The following is a 25229-nucleotide window of genomic DNA, read 5'->3' as shown; positions in this document are numbered from 1 at the left end:
TTGCGTCTCCAACCTGGGTCACTTCACCAAAGCCTGTGTCTCCCACACCACCGTGCACCCCTCTGTACCTAGGGGGTCTGGCCCACCTAGTCCACGTAAGTGCTTCCTGCCCCCAACCGTTTCCAGCAAAGTCTCGTTCTCGTGCTGATGGAGGCTTCAGATTCTCCTCAAGCACCCTGAGAGAGTCCATGTAGACTGAGATGTGAGCGGCTCACCTTGAGACAGTGCTCTCGAACTTTTGGGGCCCCATTACATTCTTAAAATTTGTTGAGGACCACAAAAAGCGTTAATTTATATGTTATATCTCTATTTAGCATATTTGAAATTAATGCTGGGAAAGTATTTATTCTCTTAAAAATAATAAAAACTCATGTTATGTAAACATACATGATTTTGTGGAAAATAACTGTATTTTCTAAAACCTAGTGAGAAGAGTGTCCTCATCCCACCTTTTGCAAGTCTCTGTAATGTCTGGCCTAACAGTGGCTGGGGCCTCGTATCCGTTCCTGGTTAATTCTTTCAGGATCACATCTGATGTGGCCTCTGGAAAACTCCACTGCTCAGTTGTGAGAGAATGAGGGTGAAAAAGGCAAATAATGTCTTAGTGTTATCAAAAAAGTAGTTTTTATCTTGCCAGCCCCCCAAACAGTCTTAGGGACCCCCTGGATCCCCAGGCCACACTGTGAGAACTGCTGCTCTCAAAGATGATGTGCAACTTAAAATACAAGATGCCTATTAAGTCAAAAAACTCCCCTGAAAGGTGCTCTTCCAGGCAGTGTAAGAGGCGGGGAGAATTCAGGCAGTTCTAGTCTATTTCTGCTTTTCATCACTTCTTCCATATGTCTGTGTTTGAACCCATTGAATTCTCTAAAAAGTCCTATATAACTTTTAGTGTTAGCAGAGACTCTTGTGGGTGTTTAGACAATATTTAAAATTTCTGAAACATGATATTTTTACCATGGGCACTGGTGTAAGGCTCATTCTTCATTCAAAGAAAGTGATGATTCTCTCATGGGTTCCTGTGAGCGTCAGGTCTCTTAGCTTCTGTGACCCAGCCTCGTCTAGAGACTGGGGCTTCACCATGCTTATCTTTCAGCAAAAACTGTTTTGTGAGGTGTAGCTAAAGTAACAACAGGCTTATTCACCTCTGTGGTCTCTCCCGTTCAGAAATGACATGATTTTATATTATTTTCTTATGTGGCACACAAGCTCTTTCTGAAGACAGCTAAAAAATTTTGGAATGATGCATCATTTAAAAACGAGTTTGGCTTTCCTTTCCCTGATCCATGTGGCTTGGTTGCTTGGATCATTGTCCTGTGAACCAAAAGGTCGTGGGTTTTACTCCCAGTCAGGGCATATACCTGGGTTGTGGGTTTGGTCCCCTATCAGGGCGCGTAGAGAGATAGCTGAGACATAGCTGATAAATGTTTCTCTTTCACAATGATGTCTTTCTCCCTTTCTCTCTCCCTCCCTTCCTCTCCTCAGATAAGGAAAAAAAATGAATTTGTCTTCTTTCAATGACAGGCTTGAAGGACAATATTCCTTTAGATGAGTTTTGTTGCATTTTCAGAAGTTCATTTTCAGCACACCTTGTACCTATAATGTACGTTTCCCCATTACTATCAGTGAGAATAAATTCTGCCCTTTCTTCGTTTATGTTAATCATGTATTTCTGTCCATTCCCTATTACAAACTTCATCCCCACCCCCTACAATCATAAAAGTACCTGCAGGGAGAGAAAGACCGTGAAGATGGTAAAAAGCAGCTAAATTTATGCTTTTCTTCAGACCGGTGCCTCATCATGGAGAATTAATGCTGTTGGCCACTGCCATCCATCTCCTGAGTCATTAGTAATTTCTGTCTTAGGGAGGGACACACACATGTGATAGAAAAAAGTTCTGAAAGGACAGCTGAGCTGCCACTTGCATTTCGTCATTTGAGCTGAAGTTCTTGGGTTTCTTTTAACATGTGCCACTCATCATAAATGGTTCGGAACATGCTGGGCTTGGTCAGAGGTCACAAGTGAGTGGCCCACAGGCCACAGATGTGTTTTCTTGGGCCCACGGAGGTGTGTGTGTGCACGTGTGTGTGTTTAGGTTTTGTTTTTTATCTGCATTTGAATGCAGACACTCTAGGTTTTTTCTAGGTAGCCCTGCTCCCTATTATCCTTACACGTGACCTGATGTGTACCTCTGCCTTGTTGGTTTGGCCACTGGCAGCATTTGAACTAACAGCTCTACATCATGGGAGGAGAGAAAAATAGAAAACAGAGTCCGAGATGATTATACTGCACACTGTGACATAAGAAATTACCTAATCAGAAATTACTTGACAACAATATATAATTGGTGATTCTTTTCATTCTCAGACATATGAAAAATAACCTCAAAGATGAGAAAAAATAACACTTTATTGAGAAGCATGCCTCCAATAGCATTCATTATATAAAGATGTTTTTAATAGCTTACCACAGGAATTAGGGTGGGCAGTTATGAGAGGAGGCCATGTCTTCCTGAAGGAGGTCATCTATAAACACTTTGCTTTTGCGCTGTTACTTTTATTATTAACAAGGCAGTGGTTTATCTAGAAAGAAATATTTACTATACATTTAAATATATGGAATCAGCCACATGGCTAATTCATCAAGTACAGAACTTTCCCACCTTGGTTTATGTGTAAGGTCCCACAGCGCCACCTAGTGACCTGCATTTTATTCTGCATAGTATTTTTGTAAATTAAAACATTCTGACCACATTTTGATATCAAACGTGGCACTGAAATAGATGGTTTAAGCAGTATTATAAATATCAGTAGAATGAGATAAAGTAATTTTTACAAGTGTAATTGAAAATTATAAGTGGAGCTCGAAAAATGTCAATTATAAAAATTTACTAATAAAAAACTACTAATATTTCTAATTCACAACCAGATACTCTTTAGAAGATAGTTGCATTGTATGTGATCTAATGAAGTTTTGGTAAGTTTTTTAATGCAAAACAGATGCTCATTCTTTTACTTTTTTATTTGCTGCTTTAAAATTAAATGTCGTTTTTCCAGACTTCTTTTTGAAGTCCATGAATTTCCAGTCTTTATCAATTAAACTACACTTATTAACACCACATACCACAGCTCTCATAAATGTCAGATAAAATTGCATAACCACTTCTAACACTAAAATTTTAAGGTATTTGGAGATGGAATGTTATAACATACTTATATGTTAAAAATAAAATGAGTCAAATAAAAGAATGAGGGTGCACTTATGTATTTTTTATGAAAAGTGCTCCAAGAAATATAGTGAAGTGAGAAAAAATAAAGCCATGTGCAGAATTACTGTGTATATTATGATTGTCTTAAGGAAGCTGTGTGAATCTGAATAATTTAAGAAGACTAGAAGGATGGGCAGGTGGGTAGAGGGATGGATGGATACTGGTATATTATGTTCTCTTCTGGAAGGAGTCACAGAGAACCACTTATGTCTCTGGAGACAGTGGGGTGCTAGAAAATATCACTCTTCATTTTTACTCTTCTATACAATTAAAATTTTTGTGATCAAATTATGGATTACTTTGTTTAAAGTCAACAAGCATTCTTTGAGTATTAAGATTATGAGCTATTTCACTTTTCCTTGTAGTATTTCTCTGTATTAAAAACAAAGCCTAATTTTTTAAATAAAATAGAAGCTAGCATTATGAAACATGGTAAGCATCTATTTTATAGGCTTATCCTTTCAGAAGACTTTATGATACATTATTTTAAATTTTGGAGTATGTAAGCTCTGAGAAGGCACAGAATTTTGTCGGATTTGTCACACTGTATTCTTGACTTAGAGAATAGTATCTGGTGCCTAATTGATGCTCTAAAAATAAAAACTGTTTAATGGGTGAATGAATAAGAACAGAATGCATTGTGTCCAGATCTGTGTAGTAATGAAATGCATTACGGTAGAGTTTTACTCTGTTTGTATATGCATTTACATTCTTATATGTGATGTCATTTAAAACATGAGCACTGATAAGTATTATTTCAAAGTTATGATAACACGGATGTTTAATTATACTTTGAGATGTTTGTGTTATGATCCCCACCCCCTTTTCTGGCCTGTCCTTAGTAAGACTTTATGCCTTCACGTTAGCTACATTTGGAAACTGACCATAGCGCAGCGCAGGGCAAATGGTTACTAACGGTCAGTACTGTCACCGTTTACCTTTTATGTTTCCGTTACTGCTAATTCTGGCATAGTGGCCTAAACAGTGGCTACTGTAAAGTTCCTGCAGTCACTTCTATTAATCATAAAATGCTAATTACTCGTTATTAAATATACTCAATTCCTAATTACATATTTAAAATTTCATGACATTTTCACTGACTGCCTGTTAGTGAAAGTCATTTACAGGCATAAACTGTGTTGTTTTATTTTAAACACACAGTGGTTCTTACTGATGTGGTATGCCTAGGTTTATTTCTTCAACTGTCAAAGTGTGTAGAAGTTGCCCTCTGCTGGGGAACTAGAAAATTATGCTGGCGTAGATTCTCAGTTTCCTTAAAGACTCTGTGTAACATTTATTGATGTGATTTGCCAGGTGATCCCTTCTTGCTCTCTGGCACTTTTAACTTCCAAACATATGGAGGGGGTCAGCAGAGCACATTGAAAAATAAACATCTCATGTGACTATATCTGCAGCCATTTCTGAGTGGAAACGTTGGCTGTTCCTTCTGAAAAACTCCTTAGCCACAACACCCGATAGTGTAGAACCTGAAGTAATTGTGTAGGAAAGAGTCTTTGCTGAAATATTAAGGGGAATTTGCTGTCTGTAAGTATACAACCAAAAATGAGTCAGGACTGTGTTCAGAAATTCATCGTGGGAATTTTGGAATAAAAGTCCAAGTACTAACAATTATTTTAGCTAGCTCCTTCAACTTTTTCGGGGCCTCCAGGTAAAGTTGGTAGAAATAGTTTACTTGTATTAATTATTGAACTTTTTACACCAAAAAATCACATGGTTATAAACTAGCAGGGTCTGTTCACCAGTTCTAATAAACTGGTAGACATTGTTCCTCCTCACCTCGTGAATGCTCGTCCTCCTGCCTCCAGGCATTGTCGGGCTTCGGGTAGCCCTGCCCTAGAGAGGCCCACGGATACTTGATAAAAACAAGTAGCTTATTCAGGAGACATAGTTTAAAATAGACATTGATGGCGGTGGTGGGGGGGAGGTCAGGAAGGCAGGCTCACAAACGGGGCCTGACCACGAGACTCCCGAGGCCCCTGCCCCTGGGTGACGTGAGCCGAATGTGGACCCGTGTGTCCCCCGAGGAGCGGACGTCCCTCAGGATCCATGTCCTTCTAACCCCACCGAAAGCTCTGTGAGTCACCAAGTTCAGGGCGCGTTTTCTGAGCTGTAGGAATGGCTCTGGCTAAGGGATGTTATTAACACCAGGGCAACTCAGACCGCTGATATATGAGACGAGGCAAGTGGAGTGCAGCTGTCCCCATTCATTTCGTCCGTCTTGGCCCTGGGTATTGATCGTGGCGGCGAGGTCTCCCAGCGGTGAGCGCTGCCATCTAGACAGGCCCGAGGGGATGGGTGCCAGGTGCGCCCGTGCAGGAGCCCTTCGCCGTGCCAGCCTTCGCCGCGTCCAGTGTGTGCGAGTCTGCGTGTTTTCCTTTGTTGCTTGTGTATGGTAAGGGTCTGTTAGCAGTTTGAACACTGGCTTTGATTAAAGCATTGCTTTGAATGTCTTATCTACAAGAAAATCATTTTACAATTTTCCAGAAGTTTATTTGACATCTAGAGGCCTACATGAAACACCCCGGCCCCTAATCTCCCGCAAACCTCCTTCCCTCGCTGCCCTTCTGTCTCCTCCGCGACCCCCTCCGCCCCCCTCGCTCTCGCGCAGCTCTGCCCTGCTTCTGCGAGGTTTGCACCACTTTCCCCCGTGGCCTTGCTGACAATTCAGGAGCCTTTTTGTGGGGAAGGGAGCACCTGTTTCATGATTTGATTTTCTTAAAAAGTCACACAAAAAAACACTTCTATAGTCTGTTCTAATTTTATTATCTATGTCATTTTTTTTTCTTTTTGCTTTATCCATATGACAAGTTACAGTGCTAAGTAATAGCTTTCAGGTCTTCATGTGTGAGTTTTGCTCTACTCCTCCGGTTCACGCGAGGCAGGGCGGGGTCAGAAATGAGGAGCCGGGCTGGGAATTGGAGACACTGTGCGCGTCTTCGCGTCTGCACTGCCTGGCAGCTGTGCGAGAGGCCTCTTCCTCGGGCCTCAGCGTGGCGGTTTGTAAAGCGAGGTGACAAATTATCCCTAAATCCCGTTCGGCTGGAATTCTCTGGTGTGTCTGAATCCGCAAAGAGCTCGTCCCTTCTGCGCACACACTCGCTGGTGAGGAGACCAGGGACTCCGAGCCAGGCTGCGCGGCCTGCTTCGCGTTCTGCCGCTGGGCGCGCAGGGATTTTGTGTAATTCTTCTGACCGCACCCCTCAGTTTTCTCCTCTGTGAAGTGGGAATCACAATGGCACCTTTCTCCCAAGCGTGCCGAAAGGATGAAGAGCACAGGACAATCCCTGAGCCACAACAGAGAAGGCATTCAGTAAATGCCAGCTCGTCTCATCATTATTACAGACGTAAGGGTTTTAAAGCATTTCCGAAAATGTGCGTTTCTCATCAAAGCCTGTGCTGCTCCCCGAGGGAGATATCTGTGGGCACAGCTTCATGCATTCATCTGTGCAGCAGAACATTTAGTGAGTGCCTACTGTGTGCCAGGAGCCAATCTGTTACAGGCATCAATGAGAAAAATGTCAGACACGCATCAAATCTTTCGGCCAGCCGGTAACACATACGCAGTAATAATAACCCAGTGGCCTGAGCGAGTTACTTGGTGCATCCTTTTCATGCATTCCTACACCACTGGCAGATTGTCTTGTGATCTTTGACCCTGCTTTAAATTTATATTACGTGTTTTGTATTGATTTCCTACAATCCATTTCCTGAATGTCTTTTTAAGTTTCCTACTTCCTCCTTTGCTCTCTCTCTTTTTTTTTTTTTCCCTAACAACTTTTCTTCCCCTTGGACCATCTCTTGACCTCTCAATTTTTGTTTTTGTTCCTTTGGCCAGGGTTCTGCTCCTGGCACTCCTGCAGCTTAGCCAAGGGCTCTAAGCCTCTCTTTTCTCAACTATGAAATTGGGATAACCTGGCTTATTGGAATTTTAAACTAGATAATGTGTGCAAAGCATGTAGTACAGTTCCTGGTATATAATACACCTTAGTAAATATGGGCTATCGTTAGGGCTGTGGTGTTTGGTATCACTGAAGCAATGATTGTGAAGCAAGAAACACTACAAGCTTCTGTGTACAAGATTCATGCGCTGGGAACCTTGGCTGGCCATTGGGTTGGGTTGTGTGGAACCACTCTCCTGACATTTTAAGAGAGCCTTGCTTCCTGTGTATGATGTTTGTTGTACTACTAACGATCCTTGATAGCCTGCCACGTGTATTCCCAGGGAAAAGAAAATGGCAACATATTGGCTTGTAGCCATGTGCCCACAGTGGAGACCTGGGGGCAGAAATGAACCCTGGGAAATATTTCCTCAGCCATAAGAGCTATGTCACCAAAAAAGAAATTTTGCCTTAATTCCTTTCGCTGCCTCTCTGGTCTCATAAGTACTCTACAGATAAACATTCTTAAGAAGCTTCTTTGGAAAATTATTTACTGCATGTTCAATCTATAAACTTAGAAGATATTTATGTGAAAGATTCTTAGAAAATACAGAAAAATCCCGTATCAGTCTTGCTTTGGGCTTTCATCAAGTTTCAAATTGCTCTTATCACGCTTAATCTGGATAGAAAAAACAATTGTTAATAGTTTTAATGCAGGTCTATGGGCTTACATAGTCTGAAAAGATTCACTTTCTCAGTTAAAAAGTAGTAAGAGCAATCACGAGTTTCAACCCTGCTTTTCTGCTGTAACGTGTTGGTGTATTAGCTCTGGTTAGTAACATACACACTATTCCTCTTCCATGGTCTTGCATTTACCCTTTTTCTCTCACAGGGCTTTGGGTATCAGTTGCCTGAATTCCCTACATTCTGCCCGCTCCTCAGCAACCTTAATGTCCCCTCCCCACGGATGCTTCCCTTTGCTTCCATCATCTTTGGCAGAGAGAACCATCTTCAGACTAGAAATAGTCAATATCGGCAAAAGGAAAGGAGACTCAAGATAAGCAGACTCCATCCACTGGCCCAGACAAATCACCTCGTAGGGTCCCGAGAAAACTCACCTTTGAGATTGCTGAATGGCTGTCTCCAACAATTCTTAAAGAAAAGGAGTAGAATCAGCAGCTGGGCATGTGCAAATGTTACTGCAAGTTATCAACAAGAGGAAGAAAGCAGATTTTACACACTATTAACTGGTAATTTGTTTTCGGTCAGAGAAAAATTGAAGAATGGGTAACTAAGAAGTGGTGTTATAAGCAGTTACAAAGGAACAGATTGATGTTTAGAAGCCAGCAGGCATTCACTAGAAACCAAGTCACTACAAATAAAAGTTTGTTAAACTAACATTTCTTATTTAAATATAATTGCTAATCCAAAACAATACTTCAGAGCCAGGTCTGAACCACAGCCCCCGGGCCAAATTTGACTAAGAGCATTTGTTTACGTCTGGTCTTGGGCTGCTTTCCTGCCAGCAGAGGTGAGTAATTGCGAAGGGCAGTGTAGCCAGCAAAGCCTGGGATGATTACCGGCCCTCACAGAACACATTTGCCTGCTCCTGCTCTAGGCTCTGAATCAGTCCTTTTGGGATTTTAATGAGTCTGCAGATTACCTGGAAATCTTGTTGAAAGTGTAGATGATGATGCAGTAGGTCTGGGCGGGGTCTGAGACCCAGCAGCTCCCGACAAGCTTCCAAGTGCGGCCTGCGCTGCTGGTCTGCAACCACAGTTCAGCCCAGCGAGGGTCTGGATTTCAAAAGGACATGTGTACATGAGAGAGAGAATTATGAGTGGGAAGTCAGTTTAATTGGTTAGACTCTTATTTGAACCACAGTATCCGAGGAGTGTTAGAGGACCATTGTCACCTTGGAGAAAGATTTTCTGGGTCATTTAAAAATGATTATCTAATTATCATTTTCTTGTATAAGCACATTGGCTCAGTGATGATATTTGAAGGGACTAATGACGAGCTTGATTAACTCAAATGTTTGATGACCAGTTTTAACAGGGTCCATCTGCTGGACATTTCCTCAGTTAGAAGACAACTCTCCATGTGTCTCACATGTCTGTACATCTTGTGAGCAGGCACTGACTGTCCATGGTTCCCAAACACTTTTTCAAGGATGTTTATATAGTGAACAGCCTTGAAAGATAGAAATAGCATCTCCCTCCAGAGCAAAGGGCAGGCATACTTCCTGCCCATCATAAAAGATTTGGGTTCCCTAAGCTCCATATTCCCTTCCTGCGATGCAGCCCGCCATATGTGCAGGCCTCTCTCTGAGCCCATCTGCACCAGCCCGCCCAGGGCCAGGCCACCCGAGACCCACATCACGCTGAGGCTGCTGGCTCTGCTGTGAGTCGTAAAGTCCTTTGGCCCAGACCTGGGGGCCTCATGTCTGCTCCCAGCTCCCATGGTAACGCCTCAGCACCTTCACAGCTTTAGAGACGCTCCCACTCTCGTCACAGCAGAGGCTTCCAGTCGCTGGCTTTCCACTCTCTCTGAAACTGTCAGCCCCTCGTTTTAGTAAAACGCTTCACTTTGTACTTACTATAGGAAATAGAAGCTCTTACATGAACGTACCTCCTACTTTCCTGCATCAAGCATACACGTCTATCTTCATCTCTGCCTAATCTATCCTTTTCTCTCCTTGTTCAACGAAGAAGTGCCAGACCCTCAGCCGTGCACTAGAACTGCTTCCCGCTGCCTCCTCAGGTGTACTAGGTACAGTCCCTTCCCTAAATCTCTATTGTCCTGCCCCCTCTTGGCTCCTCTCTATGAATCTTTACAATCCTCAAGGTTCTCCTTTTAAAACAAAGCAAACAAACAACAATACAGTTTTCAGAGACAACCCCAGGACTTCACAGAAACTTTTCTGAAGTTTTGTGTGCTTAGGAGACCTTAGAATTCTTTCCCCTGAGCACCTGTGATGTCTGACACATAGTTAGCACTCAGTAAATGCTTGTTTGATTCAATGTATGTCACCGAGAGAGGCCAGCTTCCATGACTGCAGTGGGGCCCCCAAAGTCTGGGAAGAGAGTCCCAGCTTTGTAGGCTCAGGGACCCATATCATTAGCACACCCCTCCGGTTCTGTCCTGGGAAATGGTGTGAGCTGCTCAGGGCATCCTCTGCCTATCGGAAATCCACCTTGGAAAACAAAAGTATCATTCAGCGTTTTCATGGCAAGCACAGACCAAGACTAGAGAGAATTGACGGGATGTTTTCGGGGGCGGGTGTTACCTAGCTCCAGCAGTCTGAGGCAGCTGTCTTTACTGCCGTGCACGGCGCCTGGTACATAAGCAGAAACTCGGTCAGCTCCTCTGTGCCTGGCAGAGCCGTATTTGTGCTGACAAACGCTCAATTTGGGGATGTCCGGGACTCACTCTGTGAGGGCCCAGTTTTGAAGAGGAAAATACAGACAGAGGAAGGGGAAGAGGCCCTCACCCTGCAATCACCCACCACTTTCTTCCCAACTACCCTTCCCTAGGGTCCTTCTTTCTTCCATGAAGTTTACTTGATATATTTTGGCGTCCATGTTTATCAGGGCATGTTCTCCGAAGCCCATATACCCTGATCGTTCTGTTTCATTTTAGGGGTCTCCAAAAGACCCTATACCACCCTTCCTAATTTATGGCTTAGGCTGTGTGGATGATCTCACTCATTACATACTGGTTTGACATGATTTCAATCTTGAGGAAAAACTTTTCTCCAACTTTTTAAGATACCATTATACACTGACCACAGGACAAAATGCAAAGACAACCTGGGGTTTTGGTTAGCATTAATCTTCTCATTCAACCAGATCTTAGCACTGAATGTAAATACAAGGTTCAGAGTAAAGGAATTGTCAAAGTATAACTTTCAAAAGTTGGAAACATGGCTTTCTCACAAATACAGAATGAACACATGTCCAACATTCGTTTAACTGAATAGTGGCGGGACCAGCAGGATGGCCAAGTGAAGCCGGTTTCAAGGGGATGGTAGAAATGGGTCACCTAGTCCACCAGAAGGGCACACCAGGTCAGTGTGGCCTACAGAGACTTCTGTGGTTGCTTCTGCTACTAAACAGAAATCATTTCTATCCTAACACGGCAAAACTTTGTACATTAACATGAAATTTCACAGTCTGGGCCCTAATCAATAGTAAATACAAGTCAAAGAAATGTATATCCCTCTAGGTAATTACTGTATTTTGCCATGTATAATGTGTACCCACATTTTTGGCCCAAACTTACAGGAAAAAAATCTTTTGTTTTAATTTTTTAATTCAATATTTTCTTTGTTTATATTTAGATACTTGTTTTTTGTATTATAAAGGAAACAGCATTTATTTTCAAACATATTATGGTACAAGAAATTTTATGTAACACATAATTACAAAACACAAGAACAGATACAAGGTATTTCAGGCACTACCAGTGTATAATGTGCATCCTTATTTTTCCTTCAAAAATTTGGGCAAAAAAATTGCTCGTTATACACAGCAAAATGCGGTAAATAATCCTTGGCCTGGCCTCTTAGACCATGCTCCAGGATGACAATGAAAGGGCTTGCAGTCCTGTTTTGGCCTTATTTCCAAGTTTTGGTCAGTTTTTATTAAGCGAGTGCTGGATGAGCTAATGTCTAAGAGAAGGCTCAGCGCCCTCCCCAGGAGGAACGGTGGGAGGGCCGGGACTTTCAGCCTGGAGAAGACTTAGTGTGGGCACCCAAAGGCTCACTGCACCGTTATTCTTAAACGTAGCCCTGAAAAATACAGTACAGTTTTAGAGTGCAGAGATTTTATTTACACCATTGAAAAGCAGCATTTAAAGGACTATCTAAAGAACCAAAAAAAAAAAAAAGAAAAAACAAAACAGAAACAGACTCACAGATACAGAGATCAGACTGTTGCCAGAGAGGGGGCTGGTGCTGAGGAGAGGGGATCAAGAAGTACAAACTGATAGTTTTCCTATGTAAAACTATGCGTGGTGCCAGGTGGGTACTTGAATGAGCAGGGAGGTCCCTTTGTATATTATATGGTTGTCGTGGCGCTATGCCGAACACCTGAAACTAATATAAAATTATATTGAAAGTCAACTGCAATTGAAAAATAAAATTTTAAAAGAAAGGCCATCACAGGGAAGGAGAGAGTAAGACAGCCCTGTGTGGCTTGGAGGAGGAGACAGGGCAGCAGGGGAAGGGGTTTGGCATCAGTAGAAGAAAGAGCTTCCTCCTCGTCAAAGAGCGTCAGCCAGGAGAGCAGTGTGTGCTGCCTGACGATCAAAAAACACGGTCTTCCCCTGGAGATCTCTGCAATGGGACAGCCGTCACACCCACACAGAGCAAGGGAGGGACACAGGCAAAGGGCATCACACGTCACGTGAGGGCTGGACCAGGGTAGGTCTGAGATCCCTTGCACTACTGAGGTTCTGTCACTCTGCAAAAGTGGAGTTCATGAAAAACTGCAGAGCCCCCCTCCCAAGGCATAACTTTCAATGCCCGGGAGAGAAGGCCTGAGGAGTCGGTTTTCGTTCTGTGTCATCGCCATGGCCGCTGCAGCAGAACCTCTTGATAACATTTTCTACCAAACAGAAAGTTACGATTCACTTCAGTTTTGCCTTTGTTTACAATTCCTGCTGTTGAGAGAAGTGCATTCACAGTTCTGTTGTTGTTCTTGTTATTTGGGGGGAAGGGTTTGGTGGGTGTTTTAATGTGACCAAGTCCCAGCATCTCAGATCTGACACTTCTCCCTCTCCACTAAAGTCATTGGAATATATTCACCCAGTCATTCACATCAGAGGTGTAAATGGATTTTCTGAAGGTTTTCTAAGAGGCGATCAAAGCCCATCACTTTGTGACATGACGTCTTCAGGTGTCGCAGTCCGAAAGCTTACCGCGCCATCCCAGCCGCAAGGATGCTAAAACTACGTCTTGACCTTGAATCCGCAAGGAGGGGGGTAGTATCTTTTACTAGAAGTGCTCATCCACGACCTGTTGGTTTTAGCCATTTGTATAGAATTTGCTTCGGGAAGCGAGGAAGAAGGAATCAAATTGAACCTTTAGAGCCTGAGAGAGAATCATATGTTTATTTGACTTTCCACCTTCCAATGATTGTTGCTGTTACAGTTTAAATTTTTAGGCCACCTTTTTTATCACTGATATTTGCAAAAACCTGATTTTAAAAAAATGTATCAGCCATGCCATGCAAAGGCTTATTTCTCAATTTGTGCCATGTCGTCAAAAAGATGTACTGAGTTTAAAGCTCCTCTATGGTTCACTCTTAAATGTAACCCTGAGGAAACAGAATAAGATTGCAGAGATGTTATTTATACCATTCAGGACCCCAGGCTCCGGAGTCGGGAAGCTAGAGATTGGATTTCCAGCACTGTCTCTTTTATTTCACTCAGTGTCTCTGAGTCCCAGTTTCCTTCCCTAATGGCTGGAGAAATACTAGTACCTGGCTCATGGGGTTGTTGTGAAGATTATGTAAGGTAACATGCATTCGGTCCTCAGCACATCATCTGACATAAGTATGCAGTAAGTGTTAGCTGTTACTATTTTAGTATTAACTCTAATGACTTCACCGAAACATAATTATGGAGATCTTGTCGGGATTAATGGCATTGGGGCTGACTCATGTCCTAATACAACTGCAAAGCAAGTCTCGGCATTATGTAACAATTCATTCTTAGTTAATGAACTTGAATAGCCATTTTTGAGAAAATAATGAAGAATCTTGAATCCAGAGTTAGAAAATGCATCCTATTGGCTAGGAAATTTTTACCATTTTAGGAACAAATATCGCAAGTCCTTGGAAGAACTGCAAAGAGACTGCTGTGCGTTGGTGACTATACACTTGAAATATTCAGGCAGGAAAACCTGCAGCTCCCAGAGTTCCTCCTTCAAGCATAAGGTCCTCTTTAAGGATTGGTTGTCAACTTGAGACCAAGGTCATACAGCAGCTAATCACTACATATGTGCCTGAGCAGAACTCTAGAAGGCTGCACCGAGATCTGCTACCCAGGACGAGGGGTTTACTGGAGTCGGTTCTGGATTTGCAGTCATACAAAGCAGGCTCGAGTCCAGGCTTTGCTATTTATACTCGAGGTGACTTCGGGCAGGCTGGTTGGCTTTTCTGAACCCCCGTTTCCTCATCTGTAAAATGTGGCTTATTTATAACTTAACTCCTTCAAGAGGGGAGGGTCAAATTTTAAAATATGCATAAAAGTGCTGAAACAAAATACCACTGGTAGTGTTGGCATTGCTACTATCATTAATACTACGCCGCCCTCGCTAGGGAGAATAAGTGGGGACTGGGAAGAACATGGGATCCTATGTACTATATGTGAAACCTGTGTGACTTCATTCCTCAAATACAAGACAGATGTCCCCAGAGTGGTGATGAGGCTCAGCCTTCTTCCTGGGTGAAAATCCTTACCCTTTCACAGATAATATACATTATTAGTGTTATTGAGATTCCAAAGTTAACATTAAAGTCAGTTTCTATTTTGTTAATCTGAATTTATGTGACTTGATAGATAACAAAGGTGAAACTGGTTAGGTAGTGAACTAAGTCAAATCCATTTTCCATACACCAAATTGTTGACCAGCTTGTTATACCCTCGCGTTAAGTTCTTCAGCAGCCTGCCATCGCTGAGAGCTCAACTCCAAACCCCCTGTCCTGGCCTGCAAAGCCTCTGGTGATCTGCTCTCTGATTCCTCGTTTTATACTTGACTTCCCATGCTACCCAACTTTTATACTTTTGTGGATGCCCTTCCCTCTTCCTAGAATAGCCTTATCCCCTTTCTGCTGGTTCAGTTTCCACTGATTCATGTAATTCATGGAACAGTGCCTGGCATATAAGTGGATGTTCAATAAACGTTTAAACAAATTGACTTGAAATCAGGTGGCTCCCACATAGACTGAAACAGCCAGATATTTTTGTTTCCACGTGGCCTTGTAAAGTTTGGGGTTCCTGCTAAGGTCTAAATATATCCCATGTCATTAAGAGACAATAACTCTTATAAGTTATTTTGGCATTTTGCACATTTAGCTCCCCTAAATGTGCTGATGAGAACCTGTTTCATAGACACCAATGGAGTTGAAAAGCCACAATGCATGTTTTAATAAATAGATTAAAAATATGGCACAAATTAACGTGTTATATTCCTGTTGTCCATTGCAAAAGTTTGCATAACAAAGAAGCATTTATTCTATTATTTAACAACAAAACAAGCCTGTGTGTGAATATTCACATGAGTATATTCCCAAGAAACTCATAAGAGCAATGTTCACATATAAAGTAAGCCAGTCCCTCTTGGGCCACATCCAAATGAATTTAGTAACTGTAATGATAAAGGACTTCCTAAAGGACCTTTTCCCGAAAGTAATGAAGTGTGATACTGTACATAGATCCTGGCAAGAGTCCACGCTGTCTGTCTGTCTGTCTGTCTTATTCTCTCTCACATACACACGCACACAGACTCTTTGCAATTGTAAAATTCCTCATATAATTCATTAATAAAAACAGGAAATACTTTTTCTTGTATAAATCATAATGGAGTGTGGCAAGAAAAAGGAAGAACTGAAGGGCAAATCATCGTCTCCTGCTCTACACCGAAACCTGTCAACTCCCAACTCAGGCACCCACTTTAAAAGATTTACCTCCAAGAAACCTAAAAGTTTGTTTCCTGCCTCATCAACAACAGCCTCAAACTGTTCCTTGTCATCTCAGAAAACAAATCTTTTGCTCCTTCCTGCCTAGGGGAGGCAGAGGGACTGAGGTGGTCCTATGTGACCGAATTAGATGAAAGGCTTGCCTTCCACCATGGAGACATGGAGTCTAATCAAGTGAAATGAGTTTTGAGATCCCAGCTCATTTCCTAGGGGAGATTGGTTCGCATTAAAAAATCACGACATCTCATTCATCACAACTGATGTGGTCTTTGCTCAGGAGAGGACCCCAACTGGGACTGAACCACCTGTCTTCCCTTGAAAAGAGGCACTTTATCCAAGTTCGAGTGGAAAGCCTTGGAGTAAGAAAGCTTGCCAGCTCCCACCCTAGTGATACATATGCAACATGGAAGGCAACTTAAGTTTCACAAAGGGAAGGAGAGTTTAAGGAAGATTGGTGGTTGTAGTTTTAAAGCTGCCGCATATGAATAACTGTAATAGAGGTGCTAAGGCGTTATGGTGGGGGGAGCCAAGATTGGGGCTCCCTCTTCTTTATCTCCCAAGTTTTATTAAACGCAAGTGCAAAGGATAAGCATTTCCATGCATCAGAGTTTAAAATGGCAAAGCAAGTGTCCTGATTTCCATGCTGATAAATGACCTTCATCTCCTTTATTTCTTTCAGGGCATCATTGTAACACCCCTGCTTCTGCTGCTGTTTGTGAGTATTTTCACATCGTCTCTCATATCTTTTATTAAAAGCCCTCTACAACCCTTGAAGAAAGGGCCGCTGAGATAAAATTGAAATTTGAATCCTTTGCATGCCTTTGCGTCCCATTTTGAACTGTTCTTCTAGTTGAGCTGTACCTAGTGATACCATGTGGGCCCAAAGGATCTCTGTCATCTCATGGTCCAAGGCCAGCAACAGGACCCAGTCATGAAGCCTCCAGCTGCCGGCTAAACCATTATTGTTACAAATTAGTGACCTGGGACATAGGTCACAAATGTGCAGCTCTTTATTTTCTCGTTAGTAAAACTAAAGTGATTGCAAGTGACCCAGTATTTGATAGAAAGAGCCTTGGACCTGGGAACCAGAGGAAACTTATGTCCCAAGGCTGATAATCACTGGCTTCCTCACTTTGGTGAAAACTGCCTCACTTTTTTCATCTGGAGAATGGGAAACAGTACCACCTACCCCAATCTGCCTCCCAGGGATAATGAAATGTGCTTTTGAAATATAAGATACAGGCTACCTGTTAACTAAACAAAAAATTGTTCAGAAAATAAGAGTGCTAATTAACTGTCTTATTTCTCTGGGTACTAAGCATATGAGAAATTAGATGAAAAATTATAATAGAAATTAATGTTATCCCATGCTGAGAAAAGCATATGTAACCATGAGTGATACCTAAAATACGTTGTGAACTGTGCATTTTTCATACACATCACCCAGATATAAATCACTGCACCCATCATTGAAATGGAGTGGGGATGCGTTTCTGGGAGTGAAATGTAGCTGTTTAAGTAGCACTATTTGTCAGTGAGTTAAAACTATGGGGGAAATTTATTTAATTATGGTGTAATTACCCAAGCTGGAATTCAATTAGAGTAGCAGAGTGAGGGACTTCATTTCTTACAAGCTGTGTAGGAAGTGGAGAGGGAGGGATGTACTACTAAACAGTTGGGTTCTGCATCATTCATGAAAGACATTACCTTTAAGGACGAAGCCCCAGCCTTTCTTCCCCTCCTGAAATGCTAGCTTCATTCTGACAAGGGAACAAGAGTCAAGCAATCAGATGATTTCCCTCAACATGACAAACGTCATTCATCTGGACTTCACCAATTCAGAATTTGCAGTGAATCTGCTTGAAACTAAAGTGAATATTGATTTGCATTTGTTTGAAATGCTAGGCTTGGCATATACCTCACTGCTTACTAGACGCAAGGAACTGGGATTGTCCCTGGGTCTTGTTTCCGAGACCTGGGTTCACAGTTTCCCGGGAGCAGTGCTCTACACACACAGGGTGTGGGCCAGGCTGAGGTCCCCACTGCAGTGGGTCAGAGGACCAGATAGAGCCAGGGACCTAGAAAGTGTACGTGGCTGTACAGCCTAGGTTTTCTCCCATGAGAAAATGACTTTAAATGACATGCACAGTGTATAGCAGGTTTTGCCTCTTTATGTTGTTATCTATTTTACAAACAATGGGCTTTGCTGAAATACTTAGGTTACCAGCCTCATTTACTAAGCAGGGCAAAAACCCAAGCAACTTGAAATATGAACACATATCATAAAAGATACAGGGTTTTTTTTTTTATCAACACCCTGTTATGGGTCAAGTTGTGTCCCTCAAAAAGATAAGTAGAAGATCTAACCCCAAGTACCCCAGAATGTGACCTTATTTGAAAATAGGGTCATTGCAGAGGTAATTAGTTAAGATGAGGTCATACTGATGTAGAGTGGGCCCTTACTCCAATATGACTGGTGTCCTTTCGAGAAGAGAACTCAGAGACACACAGGGAGAATGGCATGTCGTGGTGGGAGCAGAGAAGAGAGTGATGTGTCTCTAAGTCGAGGAACGCCAAGGGTGGCTGGCACACTTCAGAAGCTAGACCAGATGAGGAAGGATTCTCCCCTGCAGATCTCACAGGGAGCATGGCCTTATTGATTGCAGACTTAATAGCTTCCAGAACTGTGAAACAATATACTTCCCCTGTTTTAAGCCACTGCGTTTGTGGTGTTATAATATTACAGGAGGCAAAGACTCTAAAACAACACCTGAAAATTGAATGGTCTTTTTTTAAATCATATTTTGAAAATGGAAATGCTTGGATATTCAGTTGCGATAGCTAGTAAAGGCCACTTTCGTTGACGGAATCTTCGTTCCCTGTATTATTAACCTCTGCTCAGAATGTCCCCTTTTCTGTCTTGGTCCAACTGAAACCCATCTTCTGATTCATGTTTCTACTGCAGGCGACTTTCCTATCACTGAGCCTTTAAATAGAGTGAGGGTGTCTGTCTTGCACCTCATTACCAATTTCAGATCATTTTCCATGACTTCTCCATACAGTCCTCTGATTCCTTTGAAGGTTATCGCCAATACTCCTGCACTCCCTGCCACTGCTCCTTGCGTAATTATCAGAAGAACCCTAGGTCACTCTCTAGGAGTTGAGAAAATGTGAGCACCCATTGTCTTCTTCTCCACAGTCCCCTGATTCTCAATATTCTCAGTGTTCACACAGTTGATCCTCCTGGTGGCCTGGCCTCTGACTTCTTGACTTCTTCTCCAATAAGATTGCCTTACAATGCACTTCGGCCAATACCACCATTGTCAGACCCTTGACCTTGTTACTGCCAGTGACTGCATCCTTCTACAATTCTGTTTTCAAATGTGTTCTCTTACCAGTAGCTTTGATCTTTGTGACTTATTCCCCAAATTAAAATTCTTTCAACTTGCTAGAATGGCCAATTTACTTACCTTATCACCTTAACAATGCCTCTAACCCACCCTACCTTCACCCCCTTCGTACCCTCCCATCCCATCCTACCTAGGCTAGATCTCATGGTCCATCATTACAATCACTTCATTGCATACACCATCAACAAGCAACCTCCTCATCTCTTACTGCTTCATATTTGCCTGCAAAATTCCAAGCCTGCTTAAATCCAACTCCACAACTTTCTATATGTACCTGAACACGCCGGGGCATACCCTATCCCAGTCTCATCTGAAATTCTTCACAACTAACTGGAAGTGGGCCAGACAGTCCTACTGCTTTCCCCCAATTAATTCACATTCCCACTTTCTAGAAAATTACTTCACACCTTCTTGCCTCTCAGTTCTCCAGTGCTTCTTCTCTTCTTTCATCTCAGCTGATGCAGAAAGGAATTTAGGTAATAAGGAAATTAGGATCAGTCAGAGAAATTTTACAAAATCCCACCTTCCTGGGTTTATATTCTTCACGTCCTCCTGTTTCTATCTATAAATTGTCTTTACTCCCATCTAAGGCCAGCCCTTCCAGTGATGTCGTGTCTTATTTCTTATTTAACAATGTGAGTCACACAGATTTCCCTCTTTCTCCTATATTCCCTGTCTCTAATCAAATTTCCTATCCCTACTGGACCGTTTCTATTGGCACATAAGTATTCTGTAATATTACATATCTTAAAAATTAAACCTCACCTTATCCTACCCACACTCCATTTCTGTACTCTGTTTTCTAGCAGAATTCCTCAAAAAGTTGTTTGAAACCTACTCATCACTCATTCAGTAATATGTGTTGACTTCTTTCTCCCAAGCCCTTTCCTGGGTGCCAAGGTTATAGCAACAAGCAACACAGAAACATCTTTGCTCTAATGGAGGTTATCTGCTAGTGGAGAAAAAAAACCAAGCAACAAATAAGTAACAATATAGTGTGTAAGATGCTCACTATAGTGTGTGACATGTGCTAAAAGGAAAAATAAAATCGGGAGGGTGAACAAGAAGAGCCAGAGCGGGAGATTGCTATTTTAAATAAGGAGGCCAAGGTTGGACTTACTAGAAAATTACATTGGAGCAAAGGCCTGGAGGAGATAAAGCTGTGAACCTTCTGGAGGTGGAGAGTGTTCCGGGTGGAAGGAACGGCAAGTGCAAAGGTCCTCAGAGTGTGCCTGGTATTGCTGAGGAACAGCAAGCGTGCCTGGAATGGAGTGAGCAAGGGGAGAAACAGATGGAGATGAGGTTGGGGAAAATGAGGTAGGACCTTGAAGGCCTTTATAAGGACTTTGAATTTTAATTTGAGAGACACAGGAAACCATGTAAAGAGTTTCAATCAAGGAAATGGCATGTTCCGACACATTTTTTAAAAGGTTGATTCTGGACGCCGGGCTGAGTGTTGATTGTAAGGGGATCATGTTGGAAACAGGAAGACCTGTTAGGAAGCCAGTGCAATGTCATGGCAAGAGCCGCTGTTAGCCTGGCAGGGTGGTTGAGTGAGTCTGGTGGGAAGCAGTTGATGTAGAATTTGGAAGACCTGAGAGACTGAGTGAAGGTTGTGAGGGAAAGATCGGAGTTGAGAACGACTCCAAGCCTGTGCGACAGGGAGGAGGGTGTTGGCATTTACTAACATACAGAAGACTGTGGGGTAGAGCAGGTTGAAGGGACTCATAAAGATTTTGGCATGGGACATGTCTGGGTTAAGATGCCTGTTAGACATTCAAGTAAAGACGTCCAGTAAGCAGTGGACTGTGTGAGTGCAGTTCAGGGGAGAGGTCTGGAGTGGAGATTCCTAATTGTGCGGCCGAGAAATCGACTTTAAGTTAGACCAGATGAGCTCACCCAGAGAGTGAGACTAGAGAAGGAAAGGCGCCGTGGTTGACAGGAAGACCAAGGGATGTGCACTGTGCTTAGGAGGCAGAGCCAGAGAACTCGGCGAGCTAGAAGACTCGCACAGAATGCATTTCACAAAGAGGAGAGTGGTCAATACTTTAAATGCTGGTAATAGTTCAGATGCCATGAAGTCTGAAAGTGACCACTGGTTTTCACAGGATGGAGGCCGCTGGACCCTTCACAAGAGCTATTTCAGCAGCGTTGTGGGGGTGAAAGCTGATTGAAGCTGGTTCAAGAATGAAGGAAGAAAGAAGAGCTAAAGACAGTGGTTGTTGATAACCCTTTTGAAGGATTTTGCTCTAAAGAGAGCAGAAAATGAGGCAGCAACCAAGTTGGGAAAATTATTAGCATATTTGTATTGATGGATTAATACAGTTAGAGAAGGAAAAACTGATACAGAAATTCATGGACCCGTGTCCTTGAGTAGGAGAAAGGGGGTGTTCTAGTTCATAACGGGAGCATGTGGCCTCCTGAGCACAGAGAGTTCATAGTAATGGGAGGGGAGATGTAGAATGATTTTTATTGAGTAGATATAATGCATGCTTATTACATAATCCCATGTGAAGAGCATGACTACATTTAGGGGTGGGTGTTACCCTCACATTATACGAGAGAACTTAGGTTCAAAGAGTTTCCGTAACTCATCTGAGACGACCACGCTCCTAGTAAGGAACACCGGGCACGTTCACGTTCAGCCAGGATCTGCCTCCCCTCGAGGGTTCCTTCCAGGTTATGCTTCCAAAGCCTGCCTCCTAGGAGACAGTTGGTTTTAAAACATATTATCAGCACTCAGTTACTACTTCTTGAATGTTTATATCCTGGGTAACATAGGAAAGACAAAAAAGAATACGGTATAATTAGTGCCTTCAAGAAACTTCAAGCTTATTTGGGTAAATAAGAATAAAGAATAGTGAAGAGATTTAGAGGTAAAAGTAACTGCCCAACTATGTTCTTCAGAGTGAGTTCCATAGGAGTTCATTGAAGAGAGAAGTCAAGGTCAAGGAGAGAGATCCCTGAGGCCTTGGAGGCTACAGTCATTACTAGTTTTCCTAGCAGTTGGCTACGTGTGATGAAATTCACCAGCGTTTGATGCCACCAGGGTGAACAAGAGCGGTGCACACAGCCACTACTGTCATACACAGTTCTCTGTTTTTGTCGTGTTCCCAATAGCTGTTGGCCGCACGTGCGAGGCACAAAATGATAAGACGACACGGAAAGCGCGGCTGTCCATTTGACGGCCCCACCTGTCTCACACTGGACTGGTCTCCCGCCTTGTGCCGAGGAGTATTTGTCTGTAACTCAAGTGAACAACAAGCTTCTCTTGCACCTGAGAGTAGCCTGTCTCCCGCCTGTGTGTGTAAATCACACAGAGGTGGTTCTCACACCGAGGGAGCTTGGCGAAGCAGGAAAATCTGGAATCTTTGGTAAATGCCCATATCGGGGCTCCCCCAAAACCATTTGAACCATAAAGGGCTAGGGGGAGCACCTGGTACACCATTTCCAAGTGCTCTGGAGGTGACATTCATAAACTCCCTTCTGCTTTAAGGACCTCGGACCAGGGAGGCCAACTCTGCTGCTGGTCTGGGACTGCTGGGACCTAACCCAGGGGGCGGTGACACTGGGCGAGCTCAGGCGCCCGCTCTCACAGGCTTTGCCCTCGCCCCTGGGCTCCCTGCCAACACCAGCTGCTGCTGCTGCTCCCTGAGCAGGTGGGGCTGAACAGGGAGAGAAGGTCACTGCTTCCTCGTACTGCCCTTGCCTGTTGGTCCCCGAGTTTAGAGCACTCTTTTGGAGGAGCTTACCCGTTTGCTCTGCTGAAGGGACTGTTTAGTCAGCAGCAGTAAGTGCTTTGGTTCCTGATCCAAACTCTTATTGACAAAACCAAATCCTGTGGTCAGGGGATTAGAAGCCAGGTTTTTTTCTAGATGATTCTGAGTGTCTCTGCCTTCAGCCCTCCATGTCCTGAAAGCCCGCCTCCTCACAACTTTCTTCTGTGTGTTAAGCCAGTTTACCATTCATTGAGGCATATTTTACTAAAATTTCTGAGTAGTTTGAATAACCAGAACTTACAGATGAACATAGTTCCATCAGTTATTGGAATGTAATCTTCTCATCTTAGGTTTTAAATTAGCATATAACACAAAGAAATGTTTTACATATTTATTTTTTTATCTTCAAAAATCACTTGAAGCCTGTTTTGCTCTTTACTTCTCAAAGAAGGAAACACACCATGCGTCTAGATAGAAAAAGGGTCCCTTCCTCTACTAAATATATACTTTCCACATACAGCCCAGTTTTAGTTTGACACCTGCATCTGAACCAGTATGGCACAATCATATTCTTGATTTGGATAAGAATCACAGGCATTTTTGCACTGAGCCTGTCAGCTGGCACACACTTACCTCACCAAGGCCATGTAAGGACACAGTGTGGTTTCCACGCTTCCCTGCTTGAGAAGGAGCAGCAGGGATGAGGCTCACCTGGAGCTTCTGAGCAGAGATGAGATGTCGAAGGGTGTGGAGATGGGGACACCCTCCTTTTGAGTGCTCCTCTGTATGAAGGGAAGGAGATAGGTGTGTAAGAGAGCGTCTGTGGGTGCTAGAAAGTGCAATGCAATAGGAGACAGTTCCTTCCTTCTCTCCCTTCCCCCAGGCGGGGCTCCTAGCGAGGGATGGGCAAGGGTGGAAACTGAGCAAGAAGTGAGCAAATCCTGCGTCTGATTTTCTGGCAAAAGAGATCTCACATTCGCCATTCTACAGTATAAACTGTAAATATCTGTTCTTATTTTCCCTGAACATGGTGCTAATGAAAGCGAAGACCAATCATCAAGGGTGAATTATTTAATACAATAATGTTTTAATAGCTGAGAAGAGACACAAATAGTGAAGATGCCTGTGGCTAATGGATTTCCCTGGTAGGAGATAAAAGGCTGATTACACAGCAGAGCCAGGGAGGACCTGGTGCATTAATGACAATTTACAGGTCAGCTCACTTACAGGAGTGATTTAAAACGCACCATCTGTTTTCTAACTGCGTGTGGGTCGGTAACTGTGATTTTTACAGACAGTCAGTGCCCCTTTGTCAAAAACTGGGGCCTATGTGTCTTTCTGAGTCTTGTTAGTTTGGCCCCGTCATATTTTACGGACTGGACCCCCAGATTCTTTCCGAATCAAATTGGTTCTAAATTGAATGGATTGATAGCACTCAACCCTGCTTCCACTCAGCCTTTTTCTGCCAAGTTAGAGAATTGAGTCCTAATGCCCTAGAGCATCCATTGTGTGTGTACTGGATTAACCCCTGATGAATCTACCCCGGAACTAGTTTTGTACAATCCAGAACCCCAGTTGCAAAAGGCTGTACCATTAGCCACTGCTGATCCAGTCCCGCCACTCACAGTTCTTTTCCTCCTCTCCTTGCCTCTGCCTGCCCTCAGTGCCCCTCTCCATGCAGCTCCATCCCCATCCCCCACAGGCAAAGGCACCTCCCCTCCTTCTCTCCTGGGGGCAAGAACAGGGAGCCCACCCCTGACCCCTTCCCCATTTCACAGCTCCTATAATTAATACGCAGCAGAGTGTGAGGCCAAAGTATAAGGACTATGGAGCAACACTTCTGGGCTTAGATACCGGCTCTGTCACTTTCTAGCTGCAGTGATCTTGACCAAGTAGTTGGACTGTTCTATGCCACTCTTACCTCATATGAAAATCGGGATACTGGTAAGACCTCCCTCAAGGGGCTGCTGTATTAAGTTATTCAATACACATTAAGCATTTAGAGCAGTGTCTGGCACAAAGAAACTGCACAATAAATGTTGCCATTCATATGATTATGAGACAATTGTGTGGGAGGCCAGGCTACTGATGCTTTCTTGGGTCTGTGAATTGACTAGGGCTTTGTAACTCATCCCATGTTGGAAGAAGGGAAAGAAACCATCATCAGGCCTCTTTTCCTCCCTACGTATTGTGGTCGTTCATGAACTGAACCCATGTTTGTTGAGCA

At 43.1% G+C, this 25229-nt stretch overlaps 1 protein-coding gene across 3 annotated transcripts in view; it reads left to right on the top strand.

The window, feature by feature from the left end:
* The window catches only part of SLC10A7 (solute carrier family 10 member 7), a 195069-nt gene that overhangs the window by 123956 nt on the left and 45884 nt on the right, over nt 1–25229 (top strand). For all 3 annotated transcript variants that reach the window (XM_024568981.3, XM_053930614.1, XM_024568980.3), the window contains one exon: nt 16553–16588. In XM_024568981.3, coding sequence (XP_024424749.2) covers nt 16553–16588 — 36 coding nt within the window. The remainder of the gene's footprint in view (nt 1–16552; nt 16589–25229) is intronic.

Source organism: Desmodus rotundus, chromosome 9 (assembly GCF_022682495.2).
Source record: "Desmodus rotundus isolate HL8 chromosome 9, HLdesRot8A.1, whole genome shotgun sequence".
In the NCBI taxonomy this organism is placed as follows: Eukaryota; Metazoa; Chordata; class Mammalia; order Chiroptera; family Phyllostomidae; genus Desmodus; species Desmodus rotundus.
Note: the sequence above shows the minus strand (reverse complement) of the source record. Positions and strands in the feature narration are given on the sequence as shown.